This window comes from Vulpes lagopus, chromosome X (assembly GCF_018345385.1).
Source record: "Vulpes lagopus strain Blue_001 chromosome X, ASM1834538v1, whole genome shotgun sequence".
In the NCBI taxonomy this organism is placed as follows: Eukaryota; Metazoa; Chordata; class Mammalia; order Carnivora; family Canidae; genus Vulpes; species Vulpes lagopus.
Window position 1 is genome coordinate 102,936,150 of NC_054848.1, and position 18,135 is coordinate 102,954,284.

At 39.0% G+C, this 18,135-nt stretch overlaps 1 protein-coding gene across 2 annotated transcripts in view; it reads left to right on the plus strand.

The window, feature by feature from the left end:
* Positions 1–18,135, plus strand: part of STK26 (serine/threonine kinase 26) — a 57,028-nt gene that overhangs the window by 36,851 nt on the left and 2,042 nt on the right. The window contains exons 4-11 of one of the 2 annotated variants that reach the window (XM_041742109.1): positions 6,628–6,684; positions 11,583–11,691; positions 11,776–11,933; positions 13,307–13,492; positions 14,829–14,977; positions 16,042–16,135; positions 16,548–16,610; positions 16,692–16,828. In XM_041742109.1, coding sequence (XP_041598043.1) covers positions 6,628–6,684; positions 11,583–11,691; positions 11,776–11,933; positions 13,307–13,492; positions 14,829–14,977; positions 16,042–16,135; positions 16,548–16,610; positions 16,692–16,828 — 953 coding nt within the window. The remainder of the gene's footprint in view (positions 1–6,627; positions 6,685–11,582; positions 11,692–11,775; positions 11,934–13,306; positions 13,493–14,828; positions 14,978–16,041; positions 16,136–16,547; positions 16,611–16,691; positions 16,829–18,135) is intronic. The other variant, XM_041742110.1, reaches the window with a different exon arrangement.

The following is an 18,135-nucleotide window of genomic DNA, read 5'->3' on the forward strand; positions in this document are numbered from 1 at the left end:
ATATAACAGGGTTCTGTTTAATGCAGTCAATATAACTCAAGGCTACATCCTCTGAGTACCATCAGGGACCTGCATTATCAATCGACTTATGTTTTTATTGTGGCCCATCCTTCCATTTCAGATGACATGGGGGATTTTGTGAGTCGAGTTAATTGAGTATTGTAGGATATGGGTTTTTCTCAGGTTGTCTTTACGTAGGATATCATACATAAAAGCAAGACCTCATTGTAGGCTGGAGGAAAAGTTACTACATTTGAAAGAAAATTATATGCTCTCTGAAACTGTATGCAGTTGTAGTGATTTCCTTGAAACATGCGAAAATGTACAAGGTATTCATTTTGACTGAGCTCACTGTATAACTTCATTTTTAAAACCAAGAGTAAAAGCCAGACAAACATCAGTATGACCACAGTATTTTCCTTTAATTTTAGTTCACTGCCGATTTTCTTGAGAGACAAAGTTAGTCTTTATGAAGAGTGCTAAAATAAGCAAACCCTTCCCTTCTGATCTCATAATATTGGAAAAATCTTTTATAATCTTTAAATATTTTTCTAGTTCAATGTAAATCTTAAAATGAAGCTCACTCAGGCATTGAATAAAATTTGAATCATGCCTTTATTTGCTGCTTAAAATCACCTTTAGATTTCTGTTTATATTAAGGAAATATGCCCCCTCCACATACCACCACCTTGATATTTATTTTAAAAAATTGAATGAAGTAAAATATTCTAGAATACAGTCTGTAAAGTTTTGTGACCTTCTCACTATTTTTCCTGAGATTTTTGTGTGTGTTTACTCCCAGTGTATGGTGAATGTTTCTGGAATGTTCCTTAGTTAAAAATGGTTTTTCAGAGTTTTCTTATAAAACTTGAAGGAAATTGAAGAGGGAAAAATTTTCTCCTTCATACAATGTTTTTTTTTCAAAATAAATATGGCTTAAACTTGAAATAACACACCACTAAGGAACCCCATATTAGATTCAGTGTAGCAGATATTTATTTATTTATTGAGTGCCCTGCTATGTATATTCCTCTCATTCTGCATGTTGCTCTGGTCAGTCTCATTCACTTTACCACAACAACTTCTTCTTCCTTTTTTTAAGATATATTTATTTATTTGAAAGGCAGGGCGGGGCAGAGGGAGAGAATCTCCAGCAGACTCAATGCTGAGTGTGAGCCCGGTGCGGGGCTCAATCCCACAACCCTGAGATCATAACCTCAGCCAGAATCACGAGTCGGACACCTAACCAACTGAGCCAGCCAGGTGCCCTCTATCACAACAACTTCTAAATTCATGTCTCTGGTTCTATCCTCTCTCCTTAGCCCCAGATAAATGTATCTAACTTGCTTCATATTACCCACTTATCTGTGGGTACATCAAATACAATAACCCTAGCAATGGACAGGAGCATTGGAACAAGAACTTGAGCATGATTTTGGTGAGGGTAGAGTCTAGAGAAGCTATTCTAGTTTGGAAGAAAACGATACAGGGGCAATAAAGTGTGTGGCAAGATGATCTCTCCTGTCCCCTGCAGTTCTATAAAATTTTACATAGTGTTTTCTTTTTTATTGTGGTAAAATATACAGCATAAAATTAACCATTTTAAGTGGACAGTTCTTTTTTTTTAAGTGGATAGTTCTGTGGCAGCAAGGGCCTTCATGTTATTGTGCAACGATCACCACCCTGCATCTCCAGAGCTTTTTCATCTTCCTCAAAGGAAGCTCTATCTGCATTAAACTCTTAATTCCCCATTGTCTCCTCTCCACAGTCCCTTGTCACTTCCTTTCAACTTTTTGTCCCTATGAATTTGGTGACTATCTGACTTGCATTGTACATTTTGGATTATGTGGTTGGTGTTATGACTGACTAGGAGATTCACAGAACAGCCCATTTAATTCAACATGTATTTAACATATAGTACAATAATCACCCCTGACATGCGTAATGCGTATTCTCATCATCTTTTTTCTATGAACAAATGATGCAGGACTCTTCCTAGGACCCTGGGATCACGCCCAAAGACAAAGGCAGACACTTACCCACTGAGCCACCCAAGTGCCCCTTGATGCAGGACTTTAAACTTATTCCTCTAGCCCATTGTTAGGATGTGTGGATCATTCTGAAGTGGGGAAGTAGAGTTTTTCCTTCAGGGACTTCCTATGCTTCGGTGTGCCAGATATACGGTTATGATTTACAATCACTTTTGGAATTTTAAACCGGTATGTAGATACCATCTCAGACTTTTAAATGATTTGTTTTTATTTATTTATTTATTTTTTGAAGTTCAATTTGCCAACATATAGCATAACACCCAGTGCTCATCCCGCCAAGTGCTCCCCTCAGTGCCCATCACCCAGTCACCCCAACCCCCCGCCCACCTCCCCTACCACTACCCCTTGTTCATTTCCCAGAGTTAGGTGTCTCTCATGTTTTGTCACCCTCACTGAAATTTTCACTCATTTCCTCTCCTTTCCCTTTATTCCCTTTCACTAATTTTTATATTCCCCAAATGAATGAGACCATATAATGTTTGTCCTTTTCCGATTGACTTATTTCACCCAGCATAATACCCCCCAGGTCCATCCATGTCGAAGCAAAAGGTGGGTATTTGTCATTTCTAATGGCTGAGTAATATTCCATCGTATACATAGACCACGTCTTCTTTATCTGTTCATCTTTCGATGGACACCAAGGCTCCTTCCACAGTTTGGCTATTGTGGACATTGCTAGAAACATCGGGGTGCAGGTGTCCTGCCGTTTCACTGCATCTGAATCTTTGGGGTAAATCCCCAACAGTGCAATTGCTGGGTCGTAGGGCAGGTCTATTTCTAACTCTGAGGAACCTCCACACAGTTTTCCAGAGGGGCTGTACCAGTTCACATTCCCACCAATAGTGCAAGAGGGTTCCCCTTTCTCCACATCCTCTCCAACATTTGTTGTTTCCTGTCTTGTTAATTTTCACCATTTCATTGGTGTGAGGTGGTATCTCATTGTGGTTTTGATTTGTATTTCCCTGATGGCAAGGGATGCAGAGCATTTTCTCATGTGCTTGTTGGCCATATCTATGTCTTCCTCTGTGAGATTTCTGTTCATGTCTTTTGCCCATTTCATGATTGGATTATTTGTTTCTTTGCTGTTGAGTTTAATAAGTTTTTTTAGATATTGGATACTAGCCCTTTATCTGATATGCCATTTGCAAATATCTTCTCCCATTCTGTAGGTTGTCTTTTAGTTTTGTTGACTGTTTCTTTTGATGTGCAGAAGCTTTTTATCTTGATTAAGTCCCAATAATTTATTTTTGCTTTTGTTTCTCTTGCCTTCATGGATGTATCTTGCAAGAAGTTGCTGTGGCCAAGTTCAAAAAGGGTGTTGTTGCCTGTGTTCTCTAGAATTTTGATGGAGTCTTGTCTCACATTTAGATCTTTCATCCATTTTGAGTTTATCTTTGGGTCTGGTGTAAGAGAATGGTCTAGTTTCATTCTTCTGCATGTGGCTGTCCAGTTTTCCCAGCACCATTTATTGAAGAGACTGTCTTTTTTCCGGGGGATAGTCTTTCCTTCTTTGTCGAATATTAGTTGAACATAGAGTTGAGGGCCCATTTCTGGATTCTCTATTCTGTTCCATTGATCTATGTGTCTGTTTTTGTGCCAGTACCACACTGTCTTGATGACCACAGCTTTGTAGTACAACCTGAAATCTGGCATTGTGATGCCCCCAGCTATGGTTTTCTTTTTTAATATTCCCCTGGCTATTTGGGGTCTTTTCTGATTCCACACAAATCTTAAGATGATTTGTTCCAACTCTCTGAAGAAAGTCCATGGTATTTTGATAGGGATTGCATTAAATGTGTAAATTGCTCTGGGTAGCATTGACATTTTCACAATATTAATTCTTCTGATCCATGAGCATGGAATATTTTTCCATCTCTTTGTGTCTTCCTCAGTTTCTTTCAGAAGTGTTTGGTAGTTTTTAGGGTAGACTTTTAAATGATTTAAAAGCCAGCCAAACATACTTATTTGCATTCTCCAACACAAACATCTTTTCACGGAAATCAAAGGTAGAAGTTGTGTAGTCCTCCAAAAGAACATAGAGTCTAGGTTTTTCGGTTTTGTTTGGTTTACAAGTGGTGTTTTCACGGAGACTTGCTGTGGACAAGGAATCCGTAAGAAGAACCTCTCTGAGTGAAGCTTCCTTGAACCAGGAAGAGCCGGACCCGCCTTCTGTCAGCCCCCACACCTGCATAGCAATCTTTTGAAGGTCCAGAGTCATGGCCCTCTTCCAAGGAGGCTTGTCTCCAGAAGCAGTGATCAGGAGGAAGCAGGCAGAAAAATCTGTCCGGCAGCTCTGGTTCCTTCCCTGCCCTGTTCAGGAGAGTCCTGCTTCCACCCAATGGCTTGCTTGCGAGGAAGAAGCCTTCATTTCAGATCTGGAAGTTGCTTAGTCATAACCTTAATAACATTTTACGTTTTCTATGAGCATGCTTTAGTGGAGGAGAGACAGTAGGTAAGTTTCTGTTTTGAATCCTTAAGCTGGAAAAGGGACACACATTGTTTCAAACTTGGAAAACAGATGCTTTCATTCATGCAGAACTAGAAAACAGGTAAACATGTTTCAAGATCTTTTCATTTGCCTTTTAAATATCAGGTGAATGAGAAACATTCTGAATTTATAAGGTAGAACATAGTGCTTATTAGAAACAAACTTGTGGTGAAAGAAAAAAATTCTCAGGCCATGCAGCATTGTGAGAAACACTTTCTTCGTCTCTTGAAAAAAGTATAAAGACACATCAAGTTTACAATTCTCAGATTCTGAGGGCCCAATATCTTTACGTAAAAACAAGCTACCTGAAGCATTTCTGGAACTCTTTCCGTTCCCTGTTGTTACAGGGACGTATTTTTTCTCCTTCCTATTGTAGACACTTCCACTGCCAGAGACAGCTCTTTCTTCAGTTCAGGCTATGATAGGGGACTGAACATCAAGACTAGGGGAAAAGGTACATTGCTTGCCCCCCCATCTCTTATGCATATCCTATATGGTGTCAGCATCCAGAAAGAAAGGAGGAATCCTTTCATCTTCATTTAACTGAACCCTTCCTCCCCAGGCCCTAATACTAGGCCACATCCCAGTCCCTACAGTGTCACCCATCATCATGTTACTGGGGTCCATTCTTGGCCATGCTAAAGCTCCAACCTCATGGAGACGTGTGAACATTTTGAATGGAGCTCCCGAGTACTTCCCAGGGAGTTTAGAGTTTGATGGCTCCTGGCAGTAGTTCGAGAATCTTCATCCCACAGCTGGGGCTGTAAAGGTAAGAAATGTGTCCCTGGCATCCCAAGTTGAAGCATAACACTATGTTTTCCCCCTGGAAACATTGTTATGGTATCAATAGTAGTCCGTTTCTCTGGCATTCTTCCTGCTGCACCGTGGATACCTTCTTTTGTTGGGGACTACCTCAGGAAGCTAGACATTATTTTTATGCGAAAATGCTTGCTTTCCAAATTTGAAACACATTCCTTAAAAATGGACTTTCAGAACACAATCCATTCACCACTTGACTACTTGCCAATATAGTAAAATCAACTGCCCCACTTCCATCAAATCTGTGGTCTCACAAGAATTCAGAGAATACCATGCATGAAATGATATGGGGAGAGGGGCATCTGGGTGGCTCAGTTGGTTAGGCTTCTGCCTTCTGCTCAGGTCATGATCCTGGGGTCCTGGGATCAAGCCCCACATTGGACTCCCTGTTTGGCAGAGAACCTGCTTCTCCTTCTCCCCCTACTTGTGCGCATGGTCTCTCTATCTCACTGTCAAATAAATAAAATCTTTCTAAAAAGATTAAATTAAAAATGATATGGGGAGAAATGTGTCCCTAGTATTTCAAGCTACAACTGAAAGAAGGAAAGATTTAGTGGTTTATTCCTATTTTTATCTGATAGAGCTGATACACGTGCACTTGCCCCATTTCTTCTTTTACATCTTATAGTGAAGTTAATTCTACCTAGAAATCAAGTAATCATATGCTTTTCAAGCTACACACTCCCTTTCTCTTAGACATTTACCTCGGCAGCAGGGGTTGAGGGCAAGGAGGGACAATATCCTTTCTAGGCTCCACATGGGTACCAAAAATGGCCCTTAATCATGGCTGATAAAAGTGGTAAAGCACATGAAAACAAAAGTCAAAAACTAATGAGGCAAAATATCCAGTGTACTCAAACTCTAAAATTACATGGGAAGTACCCAGAAGCCCCATTTAAAATTTCTACAAGTCTTCATATACTTCCACATTCTTTAATGTAACTATCTTTTCCTTTCAGAATAATCCAAAACAACAAAGGCTCTGGTTTATTTTTTCTGGGTTTTATAAAAATTGCTAATAGTTCAACCATTAAAAAAAAATCTTCATTTAGCTATATCATAGGCTAAATGGCCTCAGAGGAAGGTCAAGATTTAGAACTTTACTTTTATTTGTAACATTCTGTGGAAAAATATATTCTGCATTTCAGACAACTAATTTTAAACTCATATTTTAGAGCCAGTACATCAGTATGTCAGATTTAACATTTAGTGCTAGTATGTTATTTGGCTCAGATTTATAATTATTCAATTGTTTCATGGCTTTTCCAGGGTTCAAAATTATGGATAATAATGGAATACCTGGGTGGTGGTTCAGCACTGGATCTTGTAAGTATTTTTGAATGATTACACACATACATGTCTGTACTTTGACTTTTTTAACTGGAGTAAGCAATGGCTTTTGGGCAAGCTGAGTAGTTTAATATGTTCAAATTAAACTCTTTACTCGGGACCACTACCCTTATGTAGATTGAGCTGGATTGCAGGATGGGCATATTGCTGACATTCTTAGAGTGTATGAAATATGAATAGCTCAATGAAATAAAGCTCTGCAAATTAGGACTGTAAGTGACAATTGTTGTAAGTTTAGTCTTACTTTACAGGCATTTCCCTGAAAAGACCATGTTCTTGGATTTTTAAAAATAAGTAATTCAGGTAATTGTCACTAAAACTGGTTCTTGGGTTCTCACCAAATAAGCCTACAGACCCAGATCCCTACAGAATTCTCTCTGCCCCTCTCTAGGCCATTTGGAAATGTGTTGGTATTTTTGGTTGTCATAATGACTTAGAAGTGCTAGGGCAATTTTAGTGGGCAAAGATCTGGATGCTAAAATCCTGCGATGAGCAGGAAAAGTTCACCCAAAATGCTGTGATCACACACAGAATCCATTTAAAAAACACTGGTTGTTTTCCCCAAGTTGCTGTGATTCTATCATTGCTGTTTTCTCCCTTTTAAATCTTCGTTAATATGACCTTGTATTTAAAATTCAATATGAGGGACGCTTGGGTGACTCAGCGGTTGGACATCTGCCTTTGGATCCCGGGGTCCTGGGATCGAGTCCCACATTGGGCTCCCTGTGTAGAGGAGCCTGCTTCTCCCTCTGCCTGTGTCTCTGCCTCTTTCTCTGTGTGTCTCATGAATAAATAAATAAAATTTTAAAAATAATAATAAAATAAAATTCAATATGAATTACTAGAGGCAACTCTGTGTAGTAGGATGGCCACTGGGTGGGCCTATAGGAGTTTGAGGTTTTGGGACTAGCTGTCTTCATAACTAAATCTGTGGCTGTGAACCAGACACATAAATTCCTCAGACTTGGATATCCTATAAAACAAAGAAGTTATTTCTAAGTTCACTTACATCTTTATTATATGACTTTTATTTTCTTAGCATCCTTCTGCTTTTGAAATTAGAGTCTGCTGTTTCTAAAAATAAAGTGTTTTGATGATTAAGATCACGTAATAGTTTAACTCGTATTCTCAAGTGGAGATGAGTGTTCCCAACTGTAAGTAATTAAATATTTCTAAAAGGGCTTAATCCTCCCTGCCAGTGACTCCAAAGTTTCAAATAATCCTATGAACAGAAATGACTGTACGAGATTGTCTTTCCTTTAAAAAGAACCATATTGAAAACATTCTAAAGAAATGGTAATTAAACTAGATGGAGAGTCTCATCTCTTTCTAGGAATTCATCTCATTTTAATCAGTTGCTGAGTTAGGTAATCCTTCCTTGTGTCTAATCTAATTCTTATATCCTAAAGCTTGAGTTCGTTTTTTCTTTCTCTTTCCTCTCTAATGATAGAACACAACTGGCGTTTCTTTGTATAATAATCCTTCATGCTTATGGAGTCAGATCTCATTCTTGTCTTGAAGTTTAAATGACCCCATTTCCATTTGTCTTGTCACATAGTTTTATTACACAATAGCGTTTTCATTAGCTCCACAAAAATCCTGCCAATTGCTCCACAATCCTCCTTCTACTTTTTAAATATTAAGAGCCCTTTCCAAATTTATCACAGTTACCTTCTCTGGTCCCCCAAGGGGCTCACCATGTCCCTTCCCTGTTCTGTAGGCATTGGCAAAGCGAGCGCACTGTTGTCATCGGGATCAGTGATAGCAATGTTAAGCATTGGACAGTGGCCCAATTCTAACTAATTCATGCTGTATCCCCAGGAGTAGTTTGGTCAGTTTTATGAGATCTCTGAATGAAATGTTTGTGAGATCTTTAATTTCGTCCTGCCTAATAGTACAAATACCAAGGAGCATAATTCAACAAACTTAAGATGTTCCTAGCCCTGTATGTAGTAGCTAAAAAAAATCAGGAGACCTAGGTTCTAGTCCTAGTTCTGCCATTGACTGGCTGGCTAATATTGGACAAGCCATTGCACCTCTGTGCCATGATTTCCTCAAATGTTGAATGAAGAAATTCGATTAATAATCACTTGACATTTCTCTAGCTCACAGATCCAATAACACCGTGATTAAATGATAAAGTTCATGTAACTGGCCTTCATAAGGAGGGCAAATGATGAGAAAATGTGCCGTACAAATGAATGCTAGCATTTAGGGACTCTTAAGAAAGGATTAGATTAGAAGGAGGGCACTGCTAGGAAGGATGAGAGAAAACAAGAGGGATGCTGGGCAGAGATTATTTCTCTCTGGTGCCCAACTAACAGAGTGTGATTATGACTTGTCATTGGCATCAGCATTTTAGAGTGTATACCTCAAAATTCTCTCCCATTCTTGAAAAAAAACTTCGTTGTATATGAGCAGACCTTGAGGATATTAGAAGTCATTTTATGGAATTTTCATACCTGACTTCTTTCCAGGAAGAGTTGCAGTGGCTTACAACAAAAGCTCATATGATAAGGCAAATAGAATGAAATATGAGCACCAAAAAAAAAAGAGTTGGAAACAATGTGCTAACTATAAGAGAAGGCATAACATCATGTGCTGCATTAGGACAGGCTGAAAGTCAAAAGAATAGGGAAAGCCTCAGGCCCACAAGTATACAGTCTGTGAAAAAGCAGATGTCCTTCTCTTGCATGCCTTTTGTGGACAATAGAGGCAAATTACCCAAGGCCAGTACGCTGCCCCAGAGGTGGAGGTATTAGCTGTTAAGAAACCTGGCACGGTCTTCAGTCATTGAGGAGAATTTCATTAATGCACTCCAAGGCCAGTGGACCAAGATTTCAGCATTATCTCTCCCAAGGCTGTACTGCCAATAAAAAAGTCTCTGTTGCATCGACTTTACCTTCCTTCTCTTTCCAAATCCCTTTTTTTCTCCTTTTCTCATCATTGTCAACATGGCTAAGGAAACATTTTAACCACAGGCTTGAAATAGTTTTCTGTCTGATAACAAACCAGAAAAACCCAGCTGTACCACCCCATTCGCATTTCCCTGCCATGGGGTTTCCCCCTCCCATCCTCCTCCAAGTACCAAGTGAGTTGAGATTGTACTTTTCCTGAATTTCAAACTGGACCTAAATATACCCAGTAAGCCAATGGGTCTTTAGGACCTCTTTTTTGTTTTTACTGAAATACATTTTTTAAAATCCTGTATTAGGTAATACACTGGCTCATCCAGGCCACTTTTAGAAGTCCTTCAGAATGACATGTAATATCCCTTACAGACCTTGCCCAATTTCTTAAGTAACTGACTTAAGAAAGGGCCCTATCTACATGTTATGATCAGTGATACCAATTACGAATCTTTAGTACGACCTTTATCTCAGTTATTTGGTAGTCCCTCAAAATTTCATTGCCTGCATCAATAAAATGACATTTTCAGGGACACCTGGTTTGCTCAGTGGTTAAGCGCCTGGGATCAAGCCCCACATCAGACCCCCTGCAGGGAGCCTGCTTCTCCCTCTACCTCTGTCTCTGCCTCTCTCCGTGTGTCTCTCATGAATAAATAAAATCTTTTTTAAAGTGCCATTTTCACCTTTGAGAACAACTTCAATCACTCCTGTTTAAATAGAATCTTTTGGGGTGGAAGTTGATAGATTTATAAGTAAATAGATAATGTGACCTAGGAAAGGCACCTATTGAACTATGGCCATCCCCGGAGTACAACATATATCCAGACCACAGTTAATATTCAATGGCAAGACTGAAGTATGGGTTCTATTTTAAGCTGTTAAATTTCAACATGAAAGTGCCCTTTATTCAGAATAAATATGGCATTCATGAAAGGTGAAATACACAAGGTGCCAAAGAGCTGTGAATCCCTCCCAGTGTGAAGCAGAGTGGGCGATGTTTGATTTCCACCACCTCTTCTCCTTCCAGCAAACAGAACTCTACCTCAGCCCTGACTTTAGATTCCCACCCTTTCCTGTAATAATATTGTACAGTCGACTGTTTGTGCTTTATGAGGTACCAGAATTTTAAAATAACCATTTATTTTTAAAGAGAGATTTTCAGATATTCCATTACAATTTCTCCTGAAACCTAATCATTGCTTTCCTTGTATTCCAGTTGGAACTATTGGCTTTGGTACAGGGATGGGGAAAGAAAGGGAAATGTGTTATGGTTATTTGAAAAAACTGTATCCCTTTCACGATTTGATCATTGTTTTGTTTTTTGTTTTTTGTTTTTTTGCTTGTTTGGGTTTTTTTTTACAATGGAAGTCTGAATAGATTATCATATTCCTGACTAACTTTTAAATTTTGGTCTCAAAAAGGCTCTCGGCTTTCCGAAGTGATTGAGATATGAATGCTAAGAACTGTGCTGTGAGCTGACCTATACGATCTAGGCGAGTTGCTGTGGAAATCTTAGTGACTATATGATCTCAAAATAGTTTAGTGTAAATAGTTGATCATTTAAATAGCCAACACCAAAATTGTTAAGTAGTTGATTTCTTTTTTCCTAGCCAAAAAAGAAAGAGAGAGATTGAGAGAAGAAAGCTAGTTCTGTCATTGTTAGCATATTTCTTAACTCTTGGATGTAAATATTTGAGAACCTCAGGATTTGGAGCTGGTACAGGGGTCATACTACTTGTATTATATTTCAAGATTAAATCTAATCATGTAAAAACCTTTTCAGCCCTTTGACTTAACTTGTTGACTCTCTTCCCTTTTAAATTGTTTTTCCCTTTGTTTCAATATTGGCTTAATAAAGGCAGAGTTGCTTTGTATATCTCAGTGATTCCTTTATTTCAAAGATAATATCCGGTTTGAACTTGGTTGTTCGGACATGTATAAAAGTGTGTGTGTTTTCCCCCCTAGCTTCGAGCTGGTCCATTTGATGAGTTCCAGATTGCTACCATGCTAAAGGAAATTTTGAAAGGTCTGGACTATCTGCATTCAGAAAAGAAAATTCACCGAGACATAAAAGGTATACAGAAATCATATATGAACCTGAGAAATGTAGCTGTGTCCTGAGGATGCTGAGCAGATTTCGTTTCTTTTTTCCTCCCAGCCGCCAACGTCTTGCTGTCAGAACAAGGAGATGTTAAGCTTGCTGACTTTGGAGTTGCTGGCCAGCTGACAGATACACAAATTAAAAGAAATACCTTTGTGGGAACACCATTTTGGATGGCTCCTGAAGTTATTCAACAGTCAGCTTATGACTCAAAAGTAAAGTGTACCTGTACAAAAATATTTTGTTTTTATTTTTTATTTTTTTTTAAGATTCATTTATTTATTCATGAGAGACACAGGGAGAGAGAGAAGCAGAGGGAGAAGCAGGCTCCATGCAGGGAGCCCGATGTGGGATTTGATTCCGGGACTCCAGAATCACGCCCTGGGCCGAAGGCAGGCACTTAACCGCTGAGCCACCCAGGGATCCCCATATTTTGTTTTTAATAGTAGGTTCTATATAGCATGCTATTCTATGTAATAAACTGCCCTAATCTTCTTTTTTTAAGAGTATTTCAAAAGCTAGAGTTATGTCAAGTGTTCCTGCTAAGTCATAAGATCCCAGGATGCTGATAGTATTTGGACCCTATTCCCTTTAGTAACCTTTTGTCCAACTTAGAATAAAATCTGAGATCATTACTATCACATACATGGCCATCTATGATCTGGCCTTTGTCTGCCTCTCCAGCCTCATCTCCTATTACTCTCTTCTATATTCTGTCTCCTTCGACCACAGGGGACTCATTGCTATCCCTCAAATATATCAAGTACCACTCTGGCCTCAGGACCTTTGTACTCAGCCTTCCCTCTATCTGGAATAACCTTCCTACCAATCGGATCTCTGCTTCAACATTACCTTACAGCGTAGGGGCTCCTGGGTGGGTGGCACAGTCAATTGGGCATCCAACTCTTAGTTTCGGCTCAGGTTATGATCTCAGGGTTTTGGGATCAGCCCCATGCCAGGCTCTGCGCTCGTGGAGTCTGCTTGAGATTCTCTCCCTCTCCCTCTGCCCTTCCCCCTTAAAATAAATCAATAAATCATTAAAAAAAAAACACATTACATCACAGAGTAGTCTTCCCTAGCCATCCCGTGTAAATGTGTAGCCCCAGGACCCCATAACTCATATTCCTTTATCCTGATTTTATTCTTTTCTTCACAGAACCGAGTACCACCTGACATCATATTATTTATTTATCTGTCTCTTTATTGGAACTCAAGCCCCATGAGAGCAGGGATTTTTGTCTACTTTATTCACCACCTGAATCCTCAGTGCCTAGAATGTGGTACCTGGCAAAACATTAGGGAATTTGATAATTTTTTAAATAAACAAATTCTATTTAAAAAATGTATTACAGTTACATTTCTTGAGATACTATTTTTGTAAAGTTTTACCTATTTCGTTAAGTCCTCTCTACCCTCAACGTGGGGCTCGAACTCCTGAGCCCAAGATCAAGAGTTGCACACTCTTCTTATTGAGCCCCTCTTGAGGGCACCCCTCTTGAGACACTTTAATATCATATGACCCACAGGCTATTTCATGACCGTCTGTTGGAATGGAATTTCAAGGTATTATTTTTTTCTCTCCCCTCAGGCTGACATTTGGTCATTGGGAATCACTGCCATTGAGCTAGCCAAAGGAGAGCCACCTAATTCTGATATGCATCCGATGAGAGTTCTGTTTCTTATTCCAAAAAACAATCCTCCAACTCTTGTTGGAGACTTTACTAAGTCCTTTAAGGAATTTATTGATGCTTGCCTGAACAAAGATCCATCATTTGTGAGTATATGTTGCTATTACTACTATTTGTTTTCTATTATTAAATCTATAGAAAGCAAATGTGATTTTTCTACAGTGAGGAATACAGTGCCTGTGTATTGTCTAAGATCCTTCTAGGAACCTGATTCTTCACTCTGTCTTGCTAATTCTCTTCAGTTCTTAACAAGACCTTTACTTTCTCTTCTCCTTCCACTGCATTTTTTTTCTTTCTCATGGTTCCTAGCTTCTTCCTTATTCTATTGATCATTTCTTATTTCAGGAGGAAGGAAATTTGAGATACAAAGTTCCTGTTATAGGAAGTCATTAAAGTACATGTGTAACTATCCAGTGATTTTTATTCAACTATATTTTTATTTTTCATGAAAAGTGATATGTGCATTTCACTTTTTTTTTTTAAATTTCCAACATATGAAGTTATATGCTTTTACTGAAGTCTAGTGAACTCCACTCATTTACCTGGCAGATTTGATCACGGTTGCTTTACTGTTTCTAAAATAAAGCTGCCTAGTGACTTCTAGGGGCTAGAAATGTACAAGAACTAGGTTTCGATGGAACTGTTTTTAAATTGAGATTGATTATGCTGATATTAATAAAACACTAGGGGAGAAATGTCCCCCATAGCACCTGGTATTTGCATTTAGATGTGCTATGAATTAATGCATGATGGAGAAAGGATTAATCTGGGCATCATATGATGTGTGCAGATGATAATAAATTATAGCCCTCTAGCTGTCACCCATTTTTTTCAACTTAAAATAAATATAATAAAAGTATTTGAAATATTTTTTTAATTTTTACTTATTTTCAAAATCCTGCCATGTGTTTCTCTGCTTTTGAGAGGGCCCTTCCTGTCCATTTGCTGGTAGGTAGGCCACCTTTTTGACCCCTGGGCTTGAATAAATTGGTACCAAGTGAATTGAATTCGGTTGTCTTGAGGCACTTCAAAAAGTAGAATTAGAGCAGCCCCGGTGGCTCAGCGATTTACAGCCCCGCCTTCAGTCCAGAGCGTGATCCCGGAGACCCAGGATTGAGTCCCATGTCGGGCTCCCTGCATGGAGCCTGCTCCTCCCTCTGCCAGTGTCTCTGCCTCTCTCTCTCTCTCTCTCTCTCTCTCTCTCCCTCTCTGTCTCTGTCTCTCATGAATAAATAAATAAAATCTTTTTTAAAAAAAGGTAGAATTAGCTATTTATTACCCTACAGCATTTTAGTTGTCTTCATGTTTGTAGACCTAGTTTTCAGATCTACCTTTTCAGCTTAATTGAAATGATTTTTCACCATCCCTTGCAACCATAAAAGAGCCTAGAAATATTCATGCATCCTTCATATTTTTCCCTAGCGTCCTACAGCCAAAGAACTTCTGAAACACAAATTCATTGTAAAAAATTCAAAGAAGACTTCTTATCTGACCGAACTGATAGATCGATTTAAGAGATGGAAGGCAGAAGGGCACAGTGATGATGAATCTGATTCGGAGGGCTCTGATTCGTATGTACAAATCATTTAATTTTTATGTAGGTAGCCCATTCTAATATTGCCTATCTTTTAACTAGTATCTGTTCTGCTTTCTCTAGCATAAAATATAAACCTTATTTTAAAGTTTTACTGTAGAAACCGTGAAAATCTTTTAAAATCACAGTCTGTGGAGTACAATGAATTTGGAAGCAGGTTTTTTTCTTAGAAGTGCATTGCTCTAGTTTTAAATGGTCTCGGTCTAACCCCTAGTGGATACTTGAGTATATTACAAAATTTTGGAATATGATTTGAGTAAAAGTGATTTATTAGTTTGCCCAAAGTGATAAGGGGCTATGTCTTCTCATACTTTGGGGGGAACCTGCAAAATCCCTCTGGAGGGCTGACCTCCAGGCCTTTCCCACCCCTTGCCCATGTGCTAAACTGTGATCAGACTAATATATTTAAATATTCGTTTATGTATGTTTTGTAGCCCCCCTAAAAAAGTTACACTGTTTTTTTAACTGCAGCATTTACATTGACATCTTAGATTCTAAGCCCATAACTTAATTTAGACTAGGGAAGTCTGTAGGTTACACGAGAATTTACCCTTCCACTGGTCAAATTGGCACAAAGGCAATACCAAATTTCTTTAGCTAATACTCTCAGTGTCCTGCATTTATTTCAATTACCCTATCTTTGAAAAGAATAAGAACTACCAGGATGATTTTTATACCCTGTTGTAATGGTTTGTTGGCTGTGGCTGCCCGTGCAAGTAGCCCATGGAACTTTAAAGGAGAATCAAAAACCACACTGCAGAAGATCCTGATCCAGCCAGTGGGGATTGGTGGGGGCAGGGCTTTTTCTATGTGGGAAGAGGTCTCCATGTGTGATTTTGATGCATACTTATGAGTTGAGGACCACAGCTCTTCTTCAATAAATTATAGTATCTACCTGAAACTGAGATCAAATGCTTTTTTACAGTATAAATTTTTTTATATATTGGAACAACTCTTCAGAGTCTAGCTGAATTGATTTGGCATTTTCACCAAGCTGAATTATTTAGGAACTTATATTAGTATTTTGGGCCATCTCTTTAGGGAGTCCACCAACAGAGAAAATAATACTCATCCTGAATGGAGCTTTACCACCGTGCGAAAGAAGCCTGATCCAAAGAAGCTACAGAATGGGGCAGTATGTGCATGGAAATGGACACTTCCTCTTGATAGACTGTTGGACTAATGTAGTGAGATTATGATAGCCAAAAATTATTAGAATTTAATACCCCTAAATGTCCGTGTACCTCACTGTGTCCTTGGTATGCTTCATTTGCCATTAGTTTTAAGCTCATTAAGTAAAGGTCATGGGAAGTCATTGATATGGTCATTGGTATGTTTTAAAATGCATTTTACCTAAACATGCATGAACCCAGTGGAATCGTGGATATCTATCATAATCAATGGTGTGTGGGTGGGAATAAAGCATAGAGGCATGAGTTATGTTGGGTTTTTTGGGAGGGAGGATTCAAATTAGTGCTCACTTGTTATAGAATAAGAAAAACATTACTGTTAATTTCACATGTGTAATCTATATTATTTGTTTGAAGGAGCAAGATCTTGTGCAAACCCTAAGCTGTTTGTCTATGATAATCACACCTGCATTTGCTGAAGTAAGTATAGATTCATTAGCTTTGGATATCTATGTTAAGAAGTATAGTATTTTCAATGTTGTCGCTATTGATCTTTCTCAGCTTAAACAGCAGGATGAGAATAACGCTAGCAGGAATCAAGCCATTGAAGAACTTGAGAAAAGCATTGCTGTGGCTGAAGCCGCCTGTCCTGGCATCACTGATAAAATGGTGAAGAAATTAATTGAAAAATTTCAAAAGTAAGCTTGACATGTCATTTAAGAAATAATTTTGACATTTTCTGCTGGATGTAAGTTTATGGTGCAGTATCATGACCTTGATTTGGTCATTTCAACTATTCCTAATTATTCAGTCACTTCTCAATAGTTGCATGTTTTAAAACTGTGTTGTTTGTTGGCCCATCTTAAACATGAGCTTCTGGCATGACAAGGTACTTTTCCACTGAAAGAAATGGCCTGTGTTGGTTATTTTTCTCCTTCACCTGGTAGTAGGAGTACAGACAAAAGGTCATGGAGCATATTTTGATTTTGGGCCCTTGTAAATACCATTTAGGAATGCTCTTGTTCTTGCCACTACCCTCATCACACTACCATTCACATCATTTCCAGTGCTAAAGTTCTTACATTTAGCCCCCGTAAAAAAGCTAAGGGAAGGATTTTACTTTTTTAAAAAGATTTTATTTATTTATTCATGAGAAACACACACACACACACACACACAGAGAGAGAGAGAGAGAGAGAGAGGCAGAGACACAGGCAGAGGGAGAAGCAGGCTCCATGCAGGGAGCCTGACATGCGACTTGATCCCAGGTCTCCAGGATCACGCCCTGGGCTGAAGGCAGCACTAAACCGCTGAGCCAACCGGGCTGCTCGGGAAGGATTTTAGATAGAGGAGGTCAGCGAAAACTGCAAATGGTCCTTAGGATTGACTTTAGTTTCCACACTGTCTTGACTTGGTGGTTTACCTTTGTTCCCATTCAATAAAGTTCATGCATTTAATTTTTGAGTTCTCTTTTTAAACAAGACTTTCATATGCATGCACCTGGCTCCAACAGGTTATAAAGCAATACTAATTCTAGTCTCAATCCCAATCATGTTGCTTATCGGCACATCTTTCACTTTGTTTGTATTTGTGATGCCACTGGGATTAAGTTGAAGCGAATTATATAGCCTGTAAAATCACACATTCTCATAGACATTCTATCTGATGAAGCCAATTTGTACTCGCACACTAAAGCTCTTCTTCAAAACCCCTTAGATGTTCATGGGCAATGTCCCGCTTTTTTTCCAATTTACAAACAAATCAATTAGAGGTTTGTAAAATCAGATACGAAAGGGATTTTGTTTTTAAGCGGGCTCCACTTGGGGCCTGAGATCAAGACCTGAGCTGAGGGACACCTGGGTGGCTGAGCATCTGCCTTTGGCTCAGGGCGTGATCCCAGGGTCTGGGATCAAGTCCCACATCAAGATTCCTGCAAGGAACCTGCTTCTCCCTCTGCCTGTGTCTCTGCCTCTCTCTCTCTCTCTTTATCTCATGAATAAATAAA